At 41.3% G+C, this 20,949-nt stretch overlaps 1 protein-coding gene across 2 annotated transcripts in view; it reads left to right on the forward strand.

Annotated features, from left to right (window-relative positions):
- Window positions 1–1,904: 1,904 nt before the first annotated feature.
- Window positions 1,905–20,949, forward strand: part of TIMD4 (T cell immunoglobulin and mucin domain containing 4) — a 33,291-nt gene continuing 14,246 nt past the window's right edge. The window contains exons 1-5 of one of the 2 annotated variants that reach the window (XM_077895748.1): window positions 1,905–2,055; window positions 8,458–8,796; window positions 11,126–11,377; window positions 12,402–12,485; window positions 13,815–13,898. In XM_077895748.1, coding sequence (XP_077751874.1) covers window positions 1,911–2,055; window positions 8,458–8,796; window positions 11,126–11,377; window positions 12,402–12,485; window positions 13,815–13,898 — 904 coding nt within the window. In that variant the 5' untranslated portion in view covers window positions 1,905–1,910. The remainder of the gene's footprint in view (window positions 2,056–8,457; window positions 8,797–11,125; window positions 11,378–12,401; window positions 12,486–13,814; window positions 13,899–20,949) is intronic. The other variant, XM_077895749.1, reaches the window with a different exon arrangement.

The raw sequence follows: 20,949 nt of genomic DNA on the forward strand, positions 1-20,949 counted from the left end.
GAATCTTCCTGAGCCTGTTGAAATGCTCATTTCTGAGAAAGCCAGATATTATGTAAGAAATTCACTTACTTTCAGACTACCATACTGTAAGGAAGCTCAAGATGCCTTGTGGAAAGCCCATGTGGAAAGTCAGGGCTGCTTGTCCAGCTCTTAGGTCTTCTAGTCATCCTGTCAATTTGCTAAACATATGAGGGAAAAAGTCATCTTGGATGTTATCTTTTTCATATTGAAGACTTTCCATACATGTCTTGGATCCTTGGTTGTCTATTCATTTTTAAAGTGACACACTTAAAACTAATTAGGAGTGTTGCATGCATGACTGAGGCTCATGCACTGGTTACTTTATTGAAGGTGAATTGTTCATATTGTTGGGGGACACCTAAATATCAATGTTTATGTTTTATTGGGGTCATTCAGTTTATCCAGAGATTAAATTCCCCAGTTTCCAAGGAAGGGGATTCCATAGTTCAATGGGAAGGTTTTCTCTAAGTCTCTCTATTTTCATTCCTTCCTTTTGCTTTTCTAGCTTCTCTGAATCCAGAGCCTCATCCAATATTTGTATTTTCACCAAAACTTTTACTCTGTACGATGTTGAATGTCTGAGACTCATTTGACTGGTTACAATCAAATGAGAACTATTTTTTAAATCTAGAGCATTTGTGCATTCTTAAATTTCCTCTATGGGGCTGGGTGGCACTTGGCCGGTCACGGGTATGGGTAGTCTCATGGCTGTATTACCCTAAGGATCACAGGTCAAAGGAGGGTGTAGTGATTAGGGGCATGGGTTTTGGGATCAGAGAAACTTGGGCTTGAGTCTTTTTTTTTTTTTCACACCTTCTTAACTTTCAATGTAATTTATGTAGCTCCCTCAGTTTTCTAATGTGTTAAATGGGAAAAATATTATCTATTTCTTAGGGTTATGAGAATTAAATAATACATCTGTATCATGTAGCAGAGTGTGTGGTATATAGCTAAGCATTCAGTAACCAATAATGATGATCTAAGTCTATTTAATTAATCAATCAATTAATTAATTTTTAAGTAGGCTCCATGTTCAGCATGGAGTCCAACATGAGGCTTGAACTTAAAACCCTGAGATTAAGACCTGAGCTGAGATCAAGAATTGGATGCCCAATTGACTGAGCCACTCGGGTGCCCCTAAGTCTATTTTAGAAAACACACCTAGTTGATTTGATTCATCCTCTAACTGGTTCTTGGATAGATTATTGAATCTATAGAGTCCAGCCTTGTAACCTGGTTCATGAATTATCTTTTATGCTCTTCCCCATCAGGTGGCCTCACTTAAAAAGTGGTAGAATTGGTTCCTGATCATGGGTTTCCTTGTTACCTGAGCCCATCCTGTCATGGCCACAGTATGCCTCTTCTATTGAGTTCTTCTTTCCTTGTCTAGTAAACTCTAATGATGATTTTGGCCTATGTGATGGTTGATTGCAGTTCTGCTTTTCTTTCTCCATTATCAGGGTAAAGGGAACAAAGGTCTGAGTGATGGAGAACCAAGTGAATCAGGTAAAGGTTGCAGAGCCCAATTGTAGTCTAGCTTTCCTTTGGCCCAATGAGGAGCCTATGTTTGAATAGCTGCCAATGAGGAGAGTTAATTGCATTTTACTATAAGCTGCACAGTAGCCAGGAGGACTGTAGCTCATGCACAGCTCACACATGCTCACATACAGAAGCACATGCATGAATGCTAACACATAGGTGGGAAACCCCTCAATACACATGGACAAAAGAATATAGGTGCAACCTGACTATCCATGCACACATTTACACATATGCTAGTGGCTAGGAGAAAAGTGCTCAGCACATTTTATCATACATCCCAGATTGAGGGAGACCATTCAGGAGGGGGGAAAAGGAAGATTATGAGGCAAAAAGAGAAATGAAACTAAATGATCCTGCCCCGTCAGCATTCACTGGAGTATAAGAAATGGACTTGGGACAGACAGACAGACTCCTGGGCCCTGCCAACAGTCAAAATGTCCAAAGGGCCTCTTATTCTCTGGCTGCTGATTGAGCTCGGGCGGCTTTTTCTGAGTAAGTGTTCTGAATCCTTCCATGCAGGAGTCTCTGGAGAGCTTGGCATCCCCTGATGGGTTTCCATGGCTGATTGGGCCTTGGTAGAGCAGTTGCCTGCTTCCCTCATGCTTCCCTCCAGGCTTCCTTCTTTGGAGGGTCTCTCCCCTTCCCTGTTACACAGGGTTTTATCCTGACACCAGTTTTGGAGTTTTAGGATGGGATAATCTGTGTTCAAATCAGAAATGACCATTTAAGAAGAAACACAAAATAAGGGGTCAGATGAGATGGGGAAAAGAAATTTCCTCTGCAGATGTTATTAGCACAGTCAGAGCCGGGGGAATTTGTTCTGTAGGAGCTCTTTATGATAATTCTTATTTTTCTCTTTATTTTCAGGAGTTGTAGTTTGTTTTCCATTTGTTTTACTTTGTTGGGGACGAGGCTTCAAGGTGAAGTTTCTTTTCTGCACATTTTTTTTTCCAGTTTTGAATGATGCAGAGGTCTGCACCCATTTTGGGCCACCTTAGACTTCTATGTCCTGGCAGCATAGGGCAAAATGCTCTGCAATGAGCTGCGGTTGTGTCTCAGTCACTAATCGTTAATGCTGGGAACATGTGGAAATTGCTCTGGCTCTTCTGTGTATGAAATGAGGGACTCAGATAAGACAAGTTTGAACAATCCATGACCCTAGAACTAAACAGTATCTAATGTCCCTAGCACTTTTTTTTTTTTTAGCACTTTTAAAAGTTCATAGTTATTTGCATGTGATCTTTCAAATGTGCTGCGTGAGAAAACACCAACATTCCAAGGAAAACAAATGTGTTCTTTCTACCCTTCAAACCTTTACCATACTGTTATTTTCTGCCTTTCTTTCCTCTGTAACTGTATGCATTCTCAGGTTTCCACCCAAGTAAGGCTTTTCCTGAGCACCCAGAGCCTCTGGAAGGTTTAGAGTTTAGGTGTTTCTGCTCTGAGTTCCTATCTCCCATGGAGTCACCCATCAGAGATCTTGTCGCCCTGTAGTAACAAACTTGTCACCCTGTAGTAACTGATCATTTAACTGCCTCTCTCTCCCCAGATACTCTGTAGGAGTTAACAGAATGAAGGCAGCCCCTGTCACTTTCTTTATTAGTGTCTTCACTGGTCTTTATCTTGTCCCGAGTAAGTTGAGGTGTGGAGGTTTTATTTTTATTTTTATTTTTTTTAATTTATTTTTTATTGGTGTACAATTTACTAACATACAGAATAACCCCCAGTGCCCGTCACCCATTCACTCCCACCCCCCACCCTCCTCCCCTTCTACCACCCCTAGTTCGTTTCCCAGAGTTAGCAGTCTTTACGTTCTGTCTCCCTTTCTGATATTTCCCACACATTTCTTCTCCCTCCCCTTATATTCCCTTTCACTATTATTTATATTCCCCAAATGAATGAGAACATATAATGTTTGTCCTTCTCCGACTGGCTTACTTCACTCAGCATAATACCCTCCAGTTCCATCCACGTTGAAGCAAATGGTGGGTATTTGTCATTCCTAATAGCTGAGTAATATTCCATTGTATACATAAACCACATCTTCTTTATCCATTCATCTTTCGTTGGACACCGAGGCTCCTTCCACAGTTTGGCTATCGTGGCCATTGCTGCTATAAACATTGGGGTGCAGGTGTCCCGGCGTTTCATTGCATTTGTATCTTTGGGGTAAATCCCCAACAGTGCAATTGCTGGGTCGTAGGGCAGGTATATTTTTAACTGTTTGAGGAACCTCCACACAGTTTTCCAGAGTGGCTGCACCAGTTCACATTCCCACCAACAGTGCAAGAGGGTTCCCTTTTCTCCACATCCTCTCCAACATTTGTTGTTTCCTGCCTTGTTAATTTGCCCCATTCTCACTGGTGTGAGGTGGTATCTCATTGTGGTTTTGATTTATATTTCCCTGATGGCAAGTGATGCAGAGCATTTTCTCATGTGCATGTTGGCCATGTCTATGTCTTCCTCTGTGAGATTTCTGTTCATGTCTTTTGCCCATTTCATGATTGGATTGTTTGTTTCTTTGGTGTTGAGTTTAAGAAGTTCTTTACAGATCTTGGAAACTAGCCCTTTATCTGATATGTCATTTGCAAATATCTTCTCCCATTCTGTAGGTTGTCTTTGAGTTTTGTTGACTGTATCCTTTGCTGTGCAAAAGCTTCTTATCTTGATGAAGTCCCAATAGTTCATTTTTGCTTTTGTTTCTTTTGCCTTCGTGGATGTATCTTGCAAGAAGTTACTATGGCCGAGTTCAAAAAGGGTGTTGCCTGTGTTCTCCTCTAGGATTTTGATGGAATCTTGTCTCACATTTAGATCTTTCATCCATTTTGAGTTTATCTTTGTGTATGGTGAAAGAGAGTGGTCTAGTTTCATTCTTCTGGATGTGGATGTCCAATTTTCCCAGCACCATTTATTGAAGAGACTGTCTTTCTTCCAATGTATAGTCTTTCCTCCTTTATCGAATATTAGTTGACCATAAAGTTCAGGGTCCACTTTTGGATTCTCTATTCTGTTCCATTGATCTATGTGTCTGTTTTTGTGCCAGTACCACACTGTCTTGATGACCACAGCTTTGTAGTACAACCTGAAATCTGGCATTGTGATGCCCTCAGATATGGTTTTCTTTTTTAAAATTCCCCTGGCTATTCGGGGTCTTTTCTGATTGAGGTGTGGAGGTTTTATTATGCTACAGTTTGTTGGAGACTGTGTCCACGTTCCCTGCTACTTGTCAGACACTGATTGTGTGGGCTTCTCCAATCCTGCCTGAAGGAAGCAGCACCTTCAGAGAGAATGGTGTGTTGTTCATTTTTCATTTGTGCCTTTGCTAAAATGACCAATGTAGAAGAGACTGCTCAGAATCACCAAGGAGCAATCAGGGCTGGATGTGCTCTTAAAAGATGTAGAAGGAGGGGCGTCTGGGTAGCTCAGTTGATATAAATGTCTGCCTTCACCTCAGGTCGTGATCCCAGAGTCCTGGGATCAAGCCCGATGTCAGGGTCTCTGCTCAGTGGGAATCTGCTTCTCCCTCTTCCTTTGCCACTCTTCCCCTTGCTTGTGCTCTCTCTCTCTCTCTCTCAAATAAATAATAAATAAAAATCTTTTTTAAAAAAAGATGTGGAATGAAACACTTTATAAATAGTGAAACTGAGACCCAGGTTGGTAAAGGGTCTTTCTAGAGGTCACCAGCTGGAGAAGGAAAACAGCTGACACCAGAATCTTGGTTGTACCTACCATCCTGGGCAATTTCTTTTTTTTAATTTAAGATTTTATTTATTTATTCATGAGAGACACACAGAGAGAGGCAGAGACACAGGCAGAGGGAGAAGCAGTTTCCTGCCCAATGTGGGATTTTATCCCAGAACCCCAGGATCACGCCCTGAGCCAAAGGCAGATGCTTAACCACTGAGTCACCCTGATGCCCCTCCTGGGTAATTTCCAAAGATGGGCGTTGATTTGATGCCACTGATCCCTCTGCTCCAAAATGCTTTTGTAATGGCAAGCAACAGCTTCTTGTCCTATTTCTAAATTCTGAAATGCCTGGTTACTTGTACTAATACTTTATTAATTTCATGTGGCATTTGATACTTCATTGCATGTGAACCTCCAAACTATTTCTGAAGCAAGTATTATATATCTCCTTTGTCTTTCGATGATAATGAGGTCAGGATTATTGTGGCTTTCCTCCAAGAACACAAAAGCAGTATCTGGCAGAATGAGGTTTACAATGTAAGCTCAATGAGTGTTTTTCTGCCACACCAAATTGCCCACTTCCTTTTTTTAATATTAATTTTTAATCAGATCAGTAATATAGAAATACCCTTAATGAAAAATATAATAGCCATTATAAAGCTAAAATTCCTTTGACTACTACCTCCAGCCCCACTTCCTTTCCTCTGACCACAGAGGTGACTGGTACAATGAGTTGAGTGTATATCCCACCAGACACTCTTCTTTTCTTTATTTTTTAAAGATTTTATTTATTTTATTCATGACACACACACATACACACACACACACACACACACACACAGGTAGAGGGAGAAGCAGGCTCCATGCAGGGAGCCCTATGTAGGACTCGATCCCAGGTCTCCAGGATCACACCCCGGCTGAAGGTGGGGCTAAACCGATGAGCCACTGGGGCTGCCCTCTTCTTTTCTTTAAATTCAATTTGCCACATATAGTATAACACCCAGTGCTCATCACATCATGTGTCACCAGACACTTTTCTATGCATTTACCTTCATACGTCTGTGCCCACAAAAAAATGCAAATTGTTTTATTTATGTAATCAGATGTTTTTTATATTTTATGTGTTGTTTTGAATTTGCCCTTTTCATGCATTAAAAAGGTTTGGAGTTTTCATGTCAACTGATATAGATCTCTTTACTTCCACTAACCTTGGAATGATTACAGGGAATGAATGATTCATTCACAATTCCTTGGAATGCGTATGCCAGTTTTGCCATTCCCCATGCATACGTTGTTCATTTCCTCCACATATATGTGAAAGCTGTAGCAAACATTTGCAAACAGGTTTCCTTGTGCAGGCGTGTTTTTCCAGGGTGGATAACAAAACACAAAATCGTTAAGGCTTACCTCGGATACGTGCATGTTCAGTATTAACGGAACTGCCAGGCTGCCCCACAGTGTGGCTATACCAATTAACCTACCAATTCATTCCAGTATACTCTAGTAGCCTATGTCATTTCCTAGATCCCTGTCTGGCCAACCTTGATATTATTGGCATTCTAAATTTTTGCTAGTCTTAGAGGGGAAATTTCCTGGCTGCACACATTTTCTCATCTATGCCTATTCTGTCTGCTGTCAATTTTTCTAACTGGTCTTTTCTTACTGAGTAGTAGGATGCCTCCTTCCGTACAGTTATACTGGAAAAATAAACTGTCCAATTTCTAGCAGAAACAATTCCTGAATGTATTTGCTATTAATTTTCCAAATATTCATTGGAACAAGCTCATATTATGGGAGTTGTTAGTGTTGGGAGCATATGTTCTGTGTTGCTAATATAGCTGAAGGTGATGACAATGAATTTCTCATTTATTTTTTTCCTTGTTTCATGGTGAGCAAAAGGCACTTCCAGAGCATTTATGACCATTGAAACATTTCTACTTTAATGAAGTGAAGAAACTGTGGTTTCAGGGAATTCTCCAGGCTGGTCTGAGTTTGGTGACTCTTAGGGTTTGTGCTCATCTTCTTCTAGAGAGGGATATATGAGCATCCCTGACACCTGGGTCAGGGGAAGAACCTGGTACTGCTTGCCATGTCTTATACAACTTAGCCAAATGGATCCACAAAATTAGTGAATGGAGAGTCTCACAGGAAGATTCCTCGGGGAAAACAATAAGCAGGACCTAGGTGCTTCAGAGGGAGCAGGATGGAGTCCTGATGAGCTTCAGCCTGCCTTCCATAGCATTTTTGGGGGGTGAGGGGATTAGAACAATTGCTGATGCTCAGGTAAACCAGTGGACTTAATATTTGCCACAGCGAAAATGTTTCACAGATTCTCAGACATGGAAGCCACGTTAGAAGAGCTTGTCTAGTGGCCCTCAAGCACTGGGCGAGTAGCAAGCTACATCAGAATGACTTGGAGAATTTGGTTATTTATATTTATTTCCATAGGTGTTGGCCTCAGATATTCTGATTCAGGATTGGGCAATAAAATTTGCATTTTTTAGCAAGCTCCCTGGGTCATGCTGGGTCATGCTGATGAGCAGCCAAAGCTGGGAAAGATAACTACTTCATTTTAGAAATAGTGATACCTTTCATCTCACACAGCTAATTTGGTAAGACTAAGCTTCCAGCATTTCTGTATGTCACAGCTGCCATTCTATCTAATTCCTGTGGTCCCTCCAGTTTTAACATTAAAAAGTTTTCATGCTTCACCTAACTTTATATTCTTTAACAACAAATAAATAGTCCAGAGCAATTAATTTCTGTATCCAGTACCGAAAGAAGAGATGGACAGCAGAATGTAGTTCAACAGCTTATCTTACTGCCACAGCATTCTCCAGGTAGAGGAGGAGGGAGTCCCATTTGTTCAGTAGCACATACTCACCGCTTATTGAGATACAGTGGGTAGAATGCTGGTTTTGGATCTGCTCATATGAGTTAGTGGAATTGGATTAGCTTTTTCATTGTAGAATTTTTTGGTTTATTGAATAGTACTCAAGATCAAAATTTTTAAATCAGGAAAAAGATCTTGTTGTAGAGAGAGTTCAGAGACTCAGCAGCAGCTAAGGGCACATCGGAATTTAGGCTAAAAAATATATACACTACGACTCTTCATCTTTCTGGAAGCATCTATCTGTACAAACAGCATGTAGCATATTTGAAAGATTTTAGTACCACACAACCTACTTTTCTCATCTTTCCTCACAGCTCCAGCTGCATCAGAGACTGTGAGAGCATTTTTGGGTCAGTCAGTGATTTTGCCCTGTACCTACTCATCCTGGTCTCAAAATAGCAACAGCATGTGCTGGGGCAAGGGTGAGTGTCCCAAATCCAAATGCAATGATGAGCTTCTCCACACCAATGGGAGGAAGGTGCTGTCCAGGAAGTCATCAAAATATGAACTTCGGGGCAGTATCCGGAGAGGTGATGTGTCCTTGACCATCTTCAACACCAATGAAGGTGACAGCGGTGTGTACTGTTGCCGCGTAGAGGTGCCTGGCTGGTTCAACGATGTGAAGAAGAACATTCACCTGCAGCTGAGTAGAGGTGTGTGCACAAAGTGGGTTGTGTTTGTGGGAGGACAGATCCAACAGTTAACGAGGAATGGATTCAGTGGGTGGTGCGGCTGTAGGTGCTTACATGTGAGTGGGCAGATTAAATCTAAGACACGTCACTATGGCTGGAGCAGCCAAGTATGGAGCAAATGCCTATGGCAGCTAAGAAGACCACAGAAATTAATGAGTGGAGAGTCCAGGGGAAGACAGTCAGTGAATTGCAGGGTCAATATGCAGAGGGCATCTGCTTCTTGTCTAGGAGATTGTCACGTCACAGAAATCTGTGTACATGTTCTCAGATCTCCCGGTTTTTATGTGCACAGCATAAAAATATGCATGTTGGCAAAGGTTAAAAAATAACTACCATGTAAACTAAATAAAATGGGTCCATGGGTCAACTTCAGCCCATCAGCCAATAATTTGTGACTTCCAGCAGTGGGAAAAGGGCGTGAGATTTGGAGACAGTCACAACAGTTTTCAGGTGGCCCTTCCTTCTGTTCCTATTATTTGCTTTTGATGAATTTGGAATATGTTGGAACTCTTAAAGATTGGAGCTGCATGGAAGGCAGTCTATGGTTGAATTGTGCTAACGGTAATCACCTTTCCTGCTTGCCTGCAATGGAGCCTCTCAGGGTAAGCTCTGTGTTCAACCTGCATCAAAGATAGAAGGTTCTTGTGCTCTGTTCCTAACTGGGTAGGCATCTTGGAAGGCAGAGTCATACAGTTATAGCCATATACTTAACAAGATTCTCAGGTGACTCCAATGTACTCTAAATTTTGTGAACAACTTATACGGTTGCTTCTCATTAGACGACTTTCATATACATTAGTATATTTTTTTCTAAAGGCGACTTTGTGATACAGAAGTTATTTTTCTGATTTATGAAGTTTTTTTGAAGTTAAATGATGCTAATCCAAGCCTTCTCTTTTCCAGCCTGGTATAACCAGCTATTATTTTATAAAATACTTGTCGAACTCAATATCTATGGGTCATTTCTAAGGTGACTGGAATCTGTTAGAGTTAATTGAAATCTTGCATATTCAAGAGAGGGAAGCATATATAGAATAACTATGGCTGATGAACCGAAATTCAAATGTTAGGGGTGAGTGGTGTTGGCATAAACTTTTCTTTAATATCTGAAAGAGATTACATTCTTACCCCATGCTGCATATTTTGGGCTCACTTTTTTTAGATTTTAATTTTATTTTATTGTGGAAAGAACATCTAAGATAAGTTCTACTAACTTAACAATTTTTCAAGTGTACATTATTGTTAACTGCAAGTATGATGCTGTACAGCAGAACTCTGGTGTTTCTTCATCTTGCTTGACTGAAATTTTATGTTTGGGTTTTTTAAAAAGATTTATTTATTTATTCATCACACACACACACACACACACACACACACACACACAGACATAGGCAGAGGGAGAAGCAGGCTCCCTGCAGGGAGCCTGATGTGGGACTTGATCCCAGATCCCACCACAATCATGCCCTGAGCTGAAGGCAGACACTCAACCGCTGAGCCACCCAGGCGTCCCTTGGATTCACTTTTGATGCAATTGTTCATTTGCTCATTGATGCAATGTTTTTGGAACACCTACTATGTACCCAACCCCGTGGTTGGTATTAGATTTGTTGCAGAAAACAAAATAAACCCCAGATTTCCCCTCATGGAGCTTACAAATCCAGTGGGAGAAGCAGGTGTTAAACCACAATCATTAGATAAAATCTGCAGTTATGTAATTCAGCAAATGCTGTGAAGGTAAAGTATGAGAGCACAAAACCCAGAAACCTAATTATGATGGCAGAAAATGGGTGACCTCCCATAGCAGTGTCCTTTTAGCTGTAACAAGAGGGTTCAGTAGGAGCCAGCCTAATGAAGGGAGAGGCTAGGAAGCCATCAGCACAAAGTCCCTCCTGTGTGAGGTCATTGTTCAGAGAGATGAAGAAGGGAGAGTGGGCTGGGGAAAAGCAAGAAGAGTAGAGCAGAGACCTGAGATTGGAAAGAAAGAGCCAGATCACGTGGAGTTTTATGGGCCGCGTTTGGGTTGGGTCCGTTATCTGAAGAGCACAGAGGACCCAGTAAAAAGTTCTAAGCAAGGGATTAACATAATTATTTGTCATTTAAAAAGATTATCTCAACCAATGTGTGAAGAACAGATTAGAAAGTCAAAAGTAGAGGCAAGAAACCCAACTTTCATGGGCATGTGGACCATGGACCAGTGGACCAGATAAGGGCAGCAGGAATGGAGAGAAGTGGACAGATCCCACATGTATTTGTATGGTTTCCCTTTTCTTCCATCTTCTATTGGTTACAGCCCCGACAACCACACACTCAACAACACATCTCCCAAAAGCCACCTCTGCTGTGAGGACAGCCACAACTGCGCTTCCAACAATGGCTATGAATATACCTGAGCTCACAACCAGAACACCACTCCAGACAAGAACCACCACTGCTCTCACAACAGTGGCAACTACATGCCCTCCAACGAGAACCTTACTTCCTGAAGCAACCACAGTTCTTCCAACAGCTGAGTTTTCCACAGAAGGGCCTATCCTCACTGCAGGTACATGGTACATTTGGCCATTGTCTCCCTTCTGCCAGTAAGCTGTATCTTGGGTCCCTTAAAACAGGGTTCCTTTTACTGAATGGGGCAGTTCAGAGACTTGCTCTTGGGTCTGTGTGTGTATATGTGTGTGTATATTGGTTTGCTAGGGCTATCATAACAAACCACAGACTACAGGACTTAATTTATTTTATTTTCTCAGATTTATTTTCTCATAGTACTGGAGACTAGAATTCTGAGATAACAGAGTCAGTAGGGTTGATTTCTTCTGGGGCCTCTTTCCTTGGCTTCAGATGGCAGCCTTCTCCCTGTGTTTTCACATGGTCTTCCCTCTGTCAGACTCCAGTTTCATTCTTCCAGGGGTTAAGTCTCCGCCTGGGTGTTAGAGAATGGTTGAAGAAAGGCCTCCACATGCCTTAAAATAAACCTTGATGATTAACTAGTTCTACCTTTGTTTCTTCCTTCCATTTTTCTTCCATCCCTCCCTTCCATTTTGATCCTTTTCCCCCTTCTCCCTCCCCTCAGTCCTTTTGGATCCTGCATCTTGGACCCTCATTGATTTACTAGGTCCATTACTTATAGGGCTTATCAAAGTTCCCACCATGTTTCAACCTCTAATTCTGATGTAAGAATATTGGAAAACCAGTAAGAGATAGCATGAAGGTTTCTTAGGTATCTCAGCTGCCTCAGTAAGGCCTGGATAATTTAAAAAGCTTTATAATATTGAACTGGCTAATTCTGTTATACTGTGAGTAGTCCCCTAAAGTCCATGAATCATAAACCAGTCAATTTTTGTACATATTTTTTATTCTTTCGGACTTTACAATAATCAAGTTGAAATATAACATTTGTAGTTTTCTCCCCTTGATCCTAAAAATTACTTGCAGTCCTTGAAGGAAACCTGAAATGTATTAAAAAAAAACACACAAAAACAGCTATAAAAATAGCCCTGAATCCCACCACTCAGCACAAACACTTTTTTTTGTTGTTGTTCTGTTTAATTGAACTTTTTTTTCTCTTCCAGCGTCAGAAACTTTCTTTCTCTCTAGTGACTCTGAGAGAAGCACTGAGGTGCCTTCTGGAAACATTGCCTTATTTACATCCCAAGGTAGGTGAACACTTGCTTGCTTTTTCTTTTCCTTATTTTTTGCACCGAGGAGAGTCAAATGTTGAATCAAATGATTAGAGATGATTTTTGGGTCCTGAATGCCATGAACCCCACCAAAGGCAAATTAGACAGCATTTGTGGTTCATTCATTCTTGTGGCTTTGAGAGAGAAGGGGGGGGGGCGAGAGAGAGAGAGAGAGAGAGAATGAGATTGGGACAGATCTTGATTTGTTTCAGTAATTCTTCTTGGTAGCATATCTCTGAGGTATTTGCCATTCCATTCTAGGTAAGGTAGCACTTAGCTTTCTCATCCTAATTCCAAGCACCATGATCTTTGTAGATCTCCTTGAGGGATGTCCTCACTTGACTCACTGGCTTTCTGTAGTAGAGGAGGAATTCTTTCATTCCTGACCTTTCATCCATCCATCAAGGTTCTTTATGTATTTACTAGGGCCCAAGGGCAGAGAACACCTTAAAAGTAAGGCATGATTCACATCTCTGGGGGGATAGAACTTCCCAACCTTGGCTCCCTATTCTACCACTTTTTGCCAGGAGTCTCTGGCCTTGATTTATTCCCAGGTTAGTTGGAGAGTTATGTAACTTTATGCATATAATGGCCATAGGCAAGTGGCTGGCGTGTTAGTAAGTGCTCAAGTGGTAGGTATTACTTAATGGGGCTTATAACCAAGTAGAAGAAAGCAGGCATCTATAGAGTAAATAAATAAATCCAATCTTGTGTTAGTACAATATAAAGAGGTAGTATGGTAGGTAGGGTGGTTCTTGTGTGTGCTCTGGCATCAGACTACCTGGGTACTACTTCTGCTTCCCATCTGCTAGGTGACTCTGGGAAAGTTGTTTTATCTCTCTGGGCCTTGGCTTCCTCATTGGTAAAATGAGAATAATAATAATACCTATCCTGTGTCTCTTATTGAAGATTAAATGAGAAGATGCATGGAGATCACTTAGAACAGTGTTGGCGTGTATTAATTCTTAGTAAACATTAGCTCTTCTTCTTCTTATTATTTTTTTTTTAAGATTTTACTTATTTATTCATGAGAGACACACACACACACACAGAGGCAGAGACACAGGCAGAGGGAGAAGCAAGCTCTGCGCAGGGAGCCTGCCTGACATGGGACTCAATCCTGTGTCTCCAGGATCACACCCTGGGCTGAAGGTGGCGCTAAACCACTGAGCCACCCAAGCTGCCCTCTTTTTTTTTTTTTTTTAATAACAGAAGTTACTTTAGGGGACAGCGAGGCACTGAAAATAAAAAAAGACAGGTGTTTACCTAAGTTTGTTTTCTCTTTTCCTTTTTTATTTTTTCCAGAATCTGAAGATTGGGTTCTCCAGTCAACATCCCAGGTGTCCAAGTGGGAAATGAGTGACTCAGTGACTTTTCCTCAAACAGGAGGTAAGGGGCTGTGCTCCTGAGAGTGGTTTTGTCTGGGGCCATGGGAACAATCTGATCTGTCATTTGCCTGCTTGTCTTGGGATTCGGCTATTTTGGTTCCATTGTGGTTACACCCTACATCATCCCACAAGCTAGGATGAAAGTGAAACCTGCTAACAGCATCCATCCTGGCTTCTTCCCTCCTCTGCCTCATTTCTGAAACTTCTTGTTGGGATTCCCCCTCTTTCTTGGCTGCTTCTATCCTGAAGCTAGAAATGCCAGAAAATCATCCATTTATTTAAAAAAATATTAGTAAGCAATTTATGGTAGGTTGCACAAATATTGCACTAATGTACTTTTGTTAGGGATGCATAAAAACAATAGATAAAAATTCTCGTTGACTGCCTGTCTTGAATCCTAGCCCTTCCTCTGAGATAATCACTGCTATTAGTTGAAGATGAACATTCTTCAGACCTGTTTCTATTTGCTTATGTGAATGTATAGATAGATATAGGAAAATGGGCTTTTGTTTTGTGTGTGGATTAAAAAAAATCTGACATAGTGTATGCAGCCTTCTGCATCTTGTTTTAGTCACCTAATGTTATATATTGAGCCACTTTCTTCTCCAGGCCAGGTAGATCTGCATCATTGTGTTAAATTGCTGTACTGTATTTTATATCATGGATACTTGTAGTATCTATCACCCACTAAGGGACATTGAGGTCGTTCTAATATTTCATGACCATAAATAGTTTGCAGGGGACATCCTTGTATGTGGGTGCCTTCTAAGTGTCTATGCTGGTGTTTCCCTCACTAGAGGATTGACCAAGAAGGAAAAATGGTAGGCTGAAAGTGATGTGCACTTAAATATAATAGCCATTACAAAATTGCCTTCTGGAAGGGCTTTGCCAATTTATTTTCCCATCCACAGAGTGTCTGCTTTCCTACATCCTCCCTACCTTTGATAGGACCATCTACTTAAATTTTTTCAATTTCCTGAGGGAAAAAAGTCATCTTATGCTTTTGTTGTTCTGATTAACAAAGAGTTCGAGTGTCTTTTTATATGTGCATTAGCCAGAAAGTGATAGTTCTTCAATTCTGTGAGGGAGGCAATGTAATATCACTCACCAAAGGCTCAGAAGACACAATTGGAGGGGACAGGCAAGAGTGAGTGGAAGGGGGATACGTTTTGAAGGAAGGCTGTAAATCAAGATGAAATGCAAGTGTGATCTAAAGTTGAAAAGCTTTGACATGCACTATCTCATCCAGCAGGAAGACAGAAAATCTGAACTAGTAGTTGTTAACTGAAGGGAAGCTAGATGCCCAAGATCCAAACCTTTTTCTGTGGCATGGGGTGGGGGTGGGGGGCTATTTTCTGGCTGAAGAGAAGGTAGCAACTAGAAAAATGATGGCAGGTGGGCAAAGAGTTTTCAAAATGTTATCATTCATTCCATTTAAATCTTGGACTATTTTACATTAAATTGCAAGGGAACAAGAGGTCATCTTGAGGTTTTACCCTCTTCTGTAATGTCCCTGGAAATTTCATTTCCCTCTTCCTTGATAAATCACTCTCTGGAGGAGAGGGAATACTTGTAGCAACTAAAGGCTGCACTGCTGAAGAGGGTCTTGTTATAAGAAGGTCTCTCTCTGTGTAACCTTTACTTATTATGGAAGAAACCAGGATTTATTGAACATGTATTATGTGCTGGTGCAGAGCCAAGCTGTTCTCATGTTGCTACTTCGTTCAATTCCTCTTTGGCAGATGTTCATATTCCTATTTTGTGCAACTTTCCTGAGGCCATGCTGCTATCAGGTGCCAGAAGCAGGAAGTCTAGCCCTGAGTCCATGCTCTTAGATTTTATTTTAATTTGCTTTGCCTTCCATTCTGAAATAAAAGTTTATGTTTATTTCATTTACTGTTCTCACATCCCATTGGTTTTAGAAATGAAACCTTTGTAATAATAATTGTACTTCCCATCTGCTGAGGACTTAATTATGTGTCAGGTGCTGTATTAACAGTGTTTAATGTACATTTTCTGATTTAAGTCTCACAGTGACCTTCTGATCAGGTCAGATATTAATCCCCATTTTTCAGACAAAGAAATGGAGGGTCAGAGAGTTTAGTAGAGATGCTGACACCTATTGAAGTCTCTCTTTGTTTTTTAACACTGTGCATGTTGAGTGCATTACTTCATTTGACTTTTCACAAAATCCTAGGAGATAGATACCATTATTGCCTCCATTTCAGAGTCTGTGAAGGTTGTCTAACTTATCTAGTAACTGGTGGCCTGGGTTTAATTGTATCTGTTCAACTGTGATGCCGCTCTGACACTGTGCTGTGCTGTTTCCCTCCCCACCACATCCCGTCCACCCAGTCTCCTCTCTGGGGACACTTATAGAGTAAGTCAGAATTAGTCCTACTTCTCTATTCCTGTGAAAATGGTTTCAACTCATTTCAGAGGGCCCATATGCCTCTGTGGGATTTCCCCCCTACCCCGGGTAAATATCCCCAATTCCTTCTTCATTTCTTCATGTAATTTTGCATGGCAAGCCTTCCATTGATGAGAGCTGGTTTAAATCCTTCAAGAAGATCTGATCAAAAATTGTTAGTCCCTAAAATTAGAGTGACAACTCTTTACCCTCACTCTGTGGCTCCCTAGACTGCAATTCAGAGATGTGGAGGGACTTGCCCAAGATCACATAGCTGAGCAGAGGGAAAGTTGGGACTAAAACCTAGACCTTAGAGATTTTAAACTCTTTCCTGGGTGGAGTTGTCTGTGGATGGGCTGGAGGGTGGTATGAATCCCCTGAAATTACATATATAATTGTGTATATATATGTGCACCCACATCTTTTGGAGGGAAAAGTCCAGAAGATTTATTGAGATTCTCTAAGCATTCTGCAAAACTCTAAATGGTTTAGAACCATAATTCAAACACAAACAAACAACAACAATAAAAACTCTCATAGGTTTCTACCCCCAGCTAACAAGAATCTGTCCAAGGAATACAAACTCTGATCCCTCAAAGTGATTAGATACTCAAATCATTCCATCGAGCCCAAGGATTAATTTCATTTCTTGCTTGGCAGCAGGAATGTGAGAAATGGTCCCAAACTCTCTCCTGGGGAGGGACCCTGCAGCCCTAATCACAGGGTTTGGGATTAAGTCTTCCATTGATTATACCTCTGGTCCTTCTACAGCTTCCATAACATCTCAGATCTTTTCTTTCCAGTCTTTTCTCCTTATCGTCTCCCAAGTAGCATTGAGGGAGGGTTGAAAGAGCTCTACTGTGGGGTCTGAAGGCTCAGGCTTATATTTAAGTTCTGCCATTTTGCGTGTGTGTGTGTGTGTGTGTGCGCGCTGTTTTGGGGGTTTTTGCTTTTTGTTTTTTTTTCCAGAACCTCGGGTGAGTTACTTGTTTTATTCTTTTCTAAATCTCAGTCTCCTCAAAATGTACAGTGAAGATAATAGTAGTATTTATTTCATAGGACTATTCAGTGAGGAAGTACATGAGACAGATGTCTAGGCCCTAAATAGGGGCTAGTAAATGATAGTCATCATGCTAGATTCTTACTTGCTCTCATCTTTACACCTCTGCTGCTATTCCTACTCACACACTTTCATCTGTAGGCCGCTCCAGCAGGGTGACAAGGGGCTACGTCCACCAGCTCCCAGTTGACTTGCTGTTCCTTATAAGTATACAGACACTTTTTGGTTTTAGAATTTTTATTAACTGCTAATCACATCAGGGAAACAGCCAATGAGTGACAAAATTGCAAACTTGGGGAAGTTACAAAAGCTTTTAAAATCTCACAGTAGTAATTCTCTACTTGCTATCGGAGTAAATCTGAGATTCTGAAAGTTCTTCACTAAATTCATTTTAGATAGCTCTACAGATTTCTCAATTACTGGTTTTATTCCTACTTCTGTACACCTTTATCTCCTGCCTCTTAATTGTTTTGTCTCCCTCACAGTGTTCAGTCTAGGGAGGCTCCACTCTATAATTTAGGCTTGGAAATCAAGTCATAGTAGAAAAAGAGCTGTGGTTGAGTGTGTCACAGGAGAGCTTCCAGATTCATGTTATTTCTTTTATAAGACAACTCCAAGTATGTATCTTCTGCTTCAGTGTTCTCTCCACTTTTAAGGCATCTGCTGCAGACATCATTTGAAGAAGTCCTACCCAGGCTGGCAAATCCTTACCTCCACTCTAAGGCTGCCTAGAAATGGAGCTCAGAGATGTGGAGTAACTTTCTCAAGAAGGAAAGCTGAGACTAACACGCAGGTTTCAAGGGGTTTAAACTTGTGTTTATGAACTCGTAGGGAGGGGTGTTCTCTGAAGAAAACTGGGAAACCAAGAAGATGGGAAACTGAGACCCAGAACAGGATTGTGAGTTGAGAGCCCTTGCAGTGACTTGGGAAGCAAACTGAGACCAGAGGCCAGGTCTCCTGATCCCATGTAGAGTTGGCCTTTGTTCTAGGACTGGCAGCCACTGTCTCTCAACATAGCTTCCCTGAGGGAAGATTTCATATTTGCTCCTAAAGTATTAGGATTCACTTTTTCTCAGTTCCCAGATGGATCATTATACTCATCACCAGCATAAAGTCAAAGCTGTAGAACAATTGCAAATTATGCACGAGGACTTTGCCGTCAATCCAGTAATATTAGCAAGAAATGTACATGCTTTGATAATAATATTTCCCTTTTCTTAAGATTTTTACAGTAACTTTTTCTTGGTCCCAGAGTAGGATGGTAAAAGAAAGCGGGGAGGGAACACTTATAGAAAGATCTGCTCCATTACTGTATCTTTCTGTTTTACAAAGTCATCCCAAGCTTCATGGTCCAGAGCAAATTGACCTATCCATGGAGTCAAAGGAACAAAATGGTTGGAGATGGGATTTTCTGCTTTTATCTTGGCATTTGATTTGGATACATGGAAATAGGTAACATGATTTTTGGTAAGAGCCTTTCAAATCTGTCATTCATTAAGCTTGGCTGATTGAGTTGCCTCTCTATACATGGCACAGGAATGAATAAGTTGTGACCTCCACTCTAAAAGGGGTCACAGTTTAGTGGGATGGACAGGCTGTGCATAGCAAACAATCATCCGGTGGGTTTTGTTTTGGGATAAGAGTAGGGATGGATATCCTCCTTGGATGAGAACATTTAATTGTGTAGGAAAGGGTGAATAGGCAGATAGAATGGCATGAAAAAAGAGAGAGGGACTTGACAAGAGCATGAAATCTTTGGAGACTGTCTAATAGTCTAGTTTAAGCTAATGGAGACAGGAGGCAGAGAATGGTCTAGGTTCTTAGAGGACCTGATTGATGGGCTGAAGAATTTAGATTTTATTCCAGGGTCATAGGGAACAATTCATGTTTTCTGGGTAGGGAATGACATTTCCAATTCAGTTTTAAGAGACCTGCTCTGGTAAGAGTGTGGAAGATGTATGAGAGAGAGCAAGCCTGGGGGCAGAGAGGCTACCTAGGAGGCTCTCACAATAATTCAGGCTGAGGATGAGTGTCTAGACTAGAATGATGGCAGCAGTAACTACAGAGAGGGGACAGAATCAGAGCCACTTTGGAGTTAAGATCTAGAGGACTTGGTAACCGGAGTAAGAATGAAGGATGACAAATTCTATGTATTTTGGGAAATTAGATCATTGTGACAGGTTAACTAGTTGGGAATCCCAAGAGGAAGAATGAAATCTGGAAGAGCTGGAGTTCAAAGGGCCCCTGAGGAATGTCCAATAGGCAGTTGGAAATGTGAGGCTGGTTTAATTTATGGATGCCTGGATGGGAATGGGTGTTTTTGACGATTGGTACCTACCTCTGATCAAATAATAATTCCTGTGATTCACATTATAATTGCTGAACAGGGAATTGCTACTAAAAGAATACTTTAATACATATTATCTCATAAGGGAGAGTTCAGGACTGTAGATACAATTGGGGGAATCACTGATAATCCATGCTCATCGAGGAGTCTGCCCCTCACTCTCTCCCTCTGCCCCTCTTCTCCCACTCCCCTCTCAAAAAAAAAAATAAACCTTAAAAAAGAAAGAACATAAGAAATTTGCCAGAGTTTGAACTCTGAGTCTCTTGGCTCTTGAAACTGAGCTCTTAAGCACTTTATTATATTGTTTCATCAGCACAGAGGTAATTGAAACTCCTGTGGAATCACCTAAAGATATCATGTGGGACGAAGAGGGAAATGAAGAGGTGTGAGCCCATAAAGGAGCAACTACACTGGGAGAGGAGGCAGAGGGGGAGACAATAAAAGTAGGAAAGAATCCAGGAGTTTAGGAGTACAGAGAGGGCTGGGCTAACAAAAGTTATGGAGGGTGTAGTTAGGTGTTAGGAAATTCAGAACGCTGGTCAAGTAGGATGGGGCCCTTAGGTGTCTGTGAACTGTGACAGGAAGACTGGTGAACCGTGTTAGCTCTGTGGGTGGATGCACTGAAGACCAAGATGAGCAATTGTTAAAAAATGAATGGTAGGTTTCTTTTAAGAAGCTTGAGAATGAGTATTTAGAGAAGGAGATAGTGAATGGAGCAAGGTTGGTCCTGGTGTAGAAGAAGGGGACCCGTCAAAAATCAGGGAGATAGGGTTTGGTCTAGAAATGGAAGTAAGAGCAAAGGGAGTAAAGATAGAATAAATGAAGGTGTGAAACAATCAATCTGATCTCATGTTGACATCCCAGGGAGACAGGAGAACACTGAGGAACGAAGACCTTGAACTTCAAGGTCATCCAGTCTATGTATAGCAAGACCTGGCCATGGGCTGGAAACACAGGGTGCTTAGTAAAAATACAGATTGCTCGAATCTACCCAAGACTTGTAGAATTAGAGTCTCTGGAAGTGCGTCCAAGAAATTGTTGCTTAAACTTCCTCAGGAGATGCGTTTGAAGCCAGCCCATCCCTGACTCCAAGAAGGCATTTAGGATTTGCTGGTGTAGCGCATGCTCCTTGTTCTACATAGAAGGAGACTGAGGCACAGAGCCTTAAAAAAAGTTCAGAGAGAAGTGGGAACGAGGCCCCAGGTAAGACCCTCTCCTGGCTCTCAAATCAGAGC

This window comes from Canis aureus, chromosome 4 (genome assembly GCF_053574225.1).
Source record: "Canis aureus isolate CA01 chromosome 4, VMU_Caureus_v.1.0, whole genome shotgun sequence".
Taxonomy (NCBI): domain Eukaryota; kingdom Metazoa; phylum Chordata; class Mammalia; order Carnivora; family Canidae; genus Canis; species Canis aureus.